At 41.2% G+C, this 6255-nt stretch overlaps 1 protein-coding gene across 1 annotated transcript in view; it reads left to right on the forward strand.

The window, feature by feature from the left end:
• Window positions 1–6255, forward strand: part of prex2 (phosphatidylinositol-3,4,5-trisphosphate-dependent Rac exchange factor 2) — an 88855-nt gene that overhangs the window by 37803 nt on the left and 44797 nt on the right. The window contains exons 14-17 of the mRNA XM_032504416.1: window positions 1933–2008; window positions 2930–3002; window positions 4624–4766; window positions 5095–5187. Coding sequence (XP_032360307.1) covers window positions 1933–2008; window positions 2930–3002; window positions 4624–4766; window positions 5095–5187 — 385 coding nt within the window. The remainder of the gene's footprint in view (window positions 1–1932; window positions 2009–2929; window positions 3003–4623; window positions 4767–5094; window positions 5188–6255) is intronic.

A 6255-nucleotide genomic window follows, 5' to 3' on the forward strand; every position in this document is an offset into this window, starting at 1 on the left:
GTGTGTCTGTGTGTGTCTGTGTGTGTGCGTCTGTGTGTGTGTGTGTTTGCGTGTGTGGTTAGCTAGCATATCTGTGCAGTGCATTCTCACAGAGAGCCCAGTACAATGCATCACAGGGCCTGGGAATGCCAGAGTTTAATTGGAGCAACCAGCCACTGCCTAATTAGGTATAATTTCCTGGCAGAGCGGGACAGATGAAGTGAAATGGGGAACGTACACTATGCAAGCCCTGCACAGCTTTTTCTTGCCTCACGCCCCACTTTCCTCACAAGAAAACACAAAAGAATCACATTGAGCAAATTGAAATGTCCACTACAGGCTGATACACAGTACACACTGTTATACGTTTAATCATGTAATGAGAAAATATATTCAATATGTCCACAGATATGCTGCAAACCCACACCATACAGAAAAGGTCACTCATAAATGATCTTCATACAGAATGGAAAAAATGGTATTTCAGTTCAGCGTCTAATAATTATTGAGTTAAGTTTTCTTCATTATGCTGATAAGTCCAAAAACTCAGTATTGATGGCTACATTTTTTAAATAACTAACAATATTAAGCAGGACTAAAACAGTTGATTGAATCTTGAACTTTCAGCATCCTCTGAATAATATATTCCAAAGAATGCTTTGAAAATGCAGCATTTGCCTCCATCATCTTTTTACCCCAAACAAAATGTCAAGGCAAACTTTCCTCTTTGGACAGCAAGTTTAAAAACCACCTCTCTGACCCTTCCCTCTGTTACTTCTCAAACTGCTGTTTCCTCATCCCTGACATATGGCTGCCCATTGGACCTGTTCACCCCCCATTTTTCACTCTGACAGCATCACTGTGCACCAACTGCTGTAGCCCCAATCTCCCTTTCTCTAGTATCCCATTCAGAGGAAAAACAAGGTTTCTCTTGCCTCTTCTGGTTATATATGCATGGCACGGCAGGCCAACGTGCCTCACGGGCTAATACCAACACTACTGTCCTCATCAGAGACCAACACAGACTGTCAAATACAGATAGGCAAAAGAATGTTGCATTGTGGAGGAAACGGCAGCATTTGGCCTTACGCTTCACATTTTGAACAGCTCCAAACAGCTGAGATTGGACTTTAACTTAGCCCACATGTCATGTTTGACTTGTGTGTGTGTGTGTGTGTGTGTGTGTTTTGTTAGTGTTGGTGGTAGTGGTTGTTTTGTTAGGGTTGGAGTGTTTAGCGGTATTGTTTTGGTTTTGTGGTTTGTCCTAGAACCAAATCAGCTGGGAGCAAGGAGCCTTGGGGAGTGGGTGTGTGTGTGTGGGTGTTGTCCTGGGTCTTGGGGGCTTTGTTGGTGTGTGTGTGGTGATTGTGTGTGTGTGTGTGTGTGTGTGTGTGTGTGTGTGTGTGTGTGAGAGAGTGAGTGTTTGCATGTGGTGGGGTGGTGTAAGTCACGGTGGTTCTGGACTTTCCCGGCCTGCAGCTCGGCCCCTGCATGTCCCTGGGGAGGCCCCTGCATTCATGGGAAAATTCACAGCTCCATTTCAGATGACATTCTTGGGGTCCATCTGTGTGGCAGTGTGGGTAACACTGAGAACAGCAACACCAGACTAACGTGGGGTACTCCACAACCAAACACTGCAGGGTCTGTTACCAGCCATGCCCGTAGGAATGCTGTTTTGCTGTCACCAACTGTCAGAAATGTACTTTGATTCATGACACAACTGCCAGTGCTTGATAAATGACCAGGCTGACAGTGGAAATTATTAGCCCTGTTTTAGGCTCCATTACTATTTGTATTTCAATAGACCCAGGAGTTACTACTTTACATGTGGGTTTATAACAGTTGACGTGAATCACAGAACTGAATAGTAACAATGGCGCAGTCCAAGTTAGAAGGTAGAATTTTGTTTTCCTAATCCTTCTCATCAAGTGTTCTGCTTTTCTGCCCATCCAGGGATAAGGACTACCATTTGCGGACTTACAAATCAGTGGTGATGGCCAACAAGCTCATAGACTGGCTTATTGCACAGGTAAACCCTAATTTAGCTTCATCCACAGTAATGGATGAGCAGCACTTTTGTAGATAACAACTTTCATTTGAAGTATGATAATGATATCATCATAAAGTGTACAGTCAAACAAAATGTCCAGATAAATGAATGAAAATCGAATCAAAATTTGCTTTGTTTTATTTGTGTGAAAAGTTTTGTAAGAGCGAGCATAACTTGAAAGACATCAATTCCATTCTTGTATATGTAGTTTTGTGGCTCATGTCAAATGTGCAACAGAGAAAAGAATGTGAGACAACAAAGCCATCGGACTTAAGACTCTCAGCGGAGCTGAAAGGAATTGAAGAAAGAAAAGCAGAATTGAATCGACAGCTGAGCTTTATTGACTTTGACAGGAAGCTTTGAGCTCGTCAGATTGATAGTCCTGTCCAGATGACAACAAAGAAATTATATGTAAATGGCCACCACCACGGACTCAATTCCAGACGTCGTGTGTGTGTGTGTGTGTGTGTGTGTGTGTGTGTGTGTGTGTGTGTGTGTGTGTGTGTGTGTGTGTGTGTGTGTGTGTGTGTGTGTGTGTGTGTGTGTGTGTGTGTGTGTGTGTGTGTGTGTGTGTGTGTGTGTGTGTGTGTGTGTGTGTGTGTGTGTTTAGTAGCTCTATGACTGGGATTGACCCAGTCCAGTGGAATAGCTCTCATCTTCAGTGGGACTGCAAGAGCGTAACACTATGCTGCTACATATGATTTTGGCTATGTTCAGATAGAGGGTGGAGTGGCTCTGCTGGGCTTTTGCATGCAGGAACAAAGAAGGGGGGGGGGGGTTACAATGTACTTTGTCCTGTCTCTCTTTTTTTCCTTTACAGATTTACTCTATTAACTATTTATGCTTAAACCTGTCTCCTTTCTCCACTGCATCCACTCTTTCTTGTGTCTTCTGGTGCAGGGGGACTGCAGAACCAGGGAGGAAGCATTGATCTTGGGGGTGGAGCTGTGCGACAATGGCTTCATGCATCACGGTACAGCACTTTTCACTGGATATCAACAGACCAAAAAATAAGATTTGGATCCTGCTGTTCACAAACCGTGGAATCCTCTCCATCATTATCTAAATGAGAGTTGAATACTTTGGATAAACCACACAGAAGGCTCCTTGCATTAAGCGTTATAACACAACCTTGTTCTCTGTCCATTCCTATTATTATAATCTATTTTATAATCCCTTTAGCGTGTCAATATAAACAGAACTTGTGTGTGTGTGTGTGTGTGTGTGTGTGTGTGTGTGTGTGGGGGGGGGGGGGGGGGGCGTTAGGGCGATGGCTGTATGCATTTACACTATCATTAACTTCACGCATACTTGTGTGCATCTGACTTAAGTAGCCTAGTGCAGGGCACATGCCGGCAGATAACTGGATGTGGATGCTTGTCAGTTTAAGTGCAAAATGGTCAGTAGCCATGGTTACAATTTGTTTATGTGAGCCAGACTTGTTTTTAACTCTGTGCTTCTCTTGTGCCAAAGTCCACATCATACACACTACAGTATGAGTCACAACGTGTCTCTTTGTACCCCCATGATGTAACTGCTCTGAACTATCCACAGTTCAAGCCTCCCACTACAAATTGCCAGCACATCTATGGAACATTTTATTCCCAGCCATCAAACCTCCTTTCACTTCCACAGCTTTCAGGGTAATTTTACCATGCGTGCCTTTAAGTTATTTGGCCTGACGATGTAGCTATTAAACCTATTGGTGCTGTAACTGATTTTGAGGAAAATGTAGTGAGGGAATGTTAGAGGGAAACTCTGTTTTCCCCCTCAGGGTTATTTTTGAGTCTTGGTAAGGCGTTATGTTGCCGGGGAGACTGGGTTCATTCAAAAATGATATATTGCCACGAAAATAGGGTCTCCCTTTCTTTCCTGGTGTTTAAGTGCTTGGGCTTGCTCCCTTTGGCATGTGTCTAATAATGTTCAAATCTCTTAACTTTGTAAAAAGTGCTTGATTGATCATTCCCATATACAGTATTTTAATTATGCACAGCACTAGACACTGACGTCACTAACAAAGTGTAATATTCCCTGTGTCCAAAAAAGAATAAATGCCTAAAAACGTCATGTTTGAAATAAACCATCAGCAATTTCTTTCAGTTCTTACAATAATAGTGTTTTTGCATGTTTAAGCCCATTTACCACAGATCACATTTACTACACATGACGGACCAATTTTTAGACCATATTCCTGTTATGCAATATAATGTGTGTGTTTAATGTGTTTTCTTGATTCTTATGCAGCCATTGGTTTTCAATAATTTTGGTACAATTTGTTGCCGTAATCTTTTGATGAAGTTACCTAATAGTTATAAGGTTCAAAACCTCTAAACTCTCAAACCCCATGAGAACCATAACCATGAGAAAGATAAGACAACAATTACTGCAAACCTGATGCTCGCTGTGATGAATCACAAAACTCTTTTCTCATGATTTTCATATTGTACAAATAGAAACCGATGCCTACCTGAAATAGACAACAAAATACATGTACAATCATATTTTCCAGAAATATGATTAAGTAAGCAAGTTTCATTTCAGTTGTTTGTTTTTTGACATTTAGTCATTTTTTACTTTGTTGTTACTTCCTTCAGTGTTGGAAAAGAGTGAATTCAAGGACGAGCCATTGCTGTTTCGTTTCTTTGCTGATGAGGAGATGGAGGGCTCCAACACCAAACACAAACCAATGAAGCACGACTTAAAAATAGTTGAGAACGTCATCTCCAAGTCTCTCCTGGTAAGCCCTTAATCACAATACTATTTGGTGGCTTATTGATTGATCAGCTCCCAGTCTGCCTAACATACTATGACTTTGCTATAACGTACCCACAACTCAAAGCAAACCAACAGCACAGTGAATCATTAAGAAGCACACAGCTGTGGAAAAGTCCATTTTAGATCTCAGTAAGCATTTTTTTCCGAGAAGTGAGCAAATACTACCATGGCTGCTATCTGTGTGTGTGTGTGTGTGTGTGTGTGTGTGTGTGTGTGTGTGTGTGCTCTATGAAAATGTCTCGGTCTGCTGGCTTGGAATTTTGCTGAAGGGAGGTGTCGTTTTCTTCCAGATAAGGCCCAATGATGGAGACTACGGCTTTACCCTGGAAGAGAGAAACAGAGTTCCCATCATCAAATATGTAGAGAAGGGCTCCACAGCTGAGGTGAGAATAAACACACACACACACACAGTATATACATGTTACTGATTTCCAAAATCATGTTGTTATTAATTCTGCTGAAGCTGGATCCTCATTGAGTGGAATTTACCTATTGTACATAATAGAATAAAGCTACATAATCCTATGTTGTAATAAAGTAGGGCTCGAGATCTAAGTTTTTTTTTGGCTGTATGTTGTGTTCAAACTGTGGCTCAGTGTTTCCCCTTTTTTATTTAACATGATTCAGCTGCATTTGATTTTATTTTTCAGAAGTTATTCTGCAAAGCTGTGATGCCTTTATAGCAGCTGAGCTGCAGTCAGCAGGAGCCTTTTGTTGTTATAATGTGGTTAGATCGTCAGTCATAGAAAATCTAAACCTCTGAGCTTCTTTATGACAATAGACACAGATGCTAACGTTAGACATATTTTTTCATCCAGATAGAGCGCATTAAAGGCCGCCATATTTTTGAGGTCTCCTTTGGTGTTTAGCTTTGATCTGGTTGATAGAAATTGGACCAAGGAGGTTGATGGCAAATATGATCAATGTGAGCACATGACCCATAATTCGCTCCAGCCCTAAAGTAGCACTGAATTCTTCCTAAAGGTCTGGATTGCATAGAGACTGTCGTTGTGTGTGTTTGCTTTTAAATATTAAGTCTGGGACAATGAAATCCACAACAGGATCCAGCTGTATGCTAATAGATAAAAGTTATCCCGTAATTTCTGCTATGACTGGGACTGTGTACGCTTTTCTTTGTGATACATAGAAATCTGTTGGGGGTATTGGTGTTTTTATACTAAAAAAGTTAAAGGTCCCATGACACTGTGCTCTTTGGAAGCTTTTACTGTGGGGCTCAAAAGTGTGGGCACCCCAGGTGCTAAACTTATTTATTAATGTGCATAAAAAAGCCAAGAAAAGATGGAAAAATCTCCAAAATGCATCAGATGACAGATTAGACATTGGTATAATATGTCACAAAAAGTTCAATTTTATTTCCACCATTTACACTTACAAATAACAGAAAACAAAAAAATGGCATCTGCAAAAGTTTGGGCACCCTGCAGAGTTTA

Source organism: Etheostoma spectabile, chromosome 22, assembly GCF_008692095.1.
Source record: "Etheostoma spectabile isolate EspeVRDwgs_2016 chromosome 22, UIUC_Espe_1.0, whole genome shotgun sequence".
Lineage (NCBI taxonomy): Eukaryota > Metazoa > Chordata > Actinopteri > Perciformes > Percidae > Etheostoma > Etheostoma spectabile.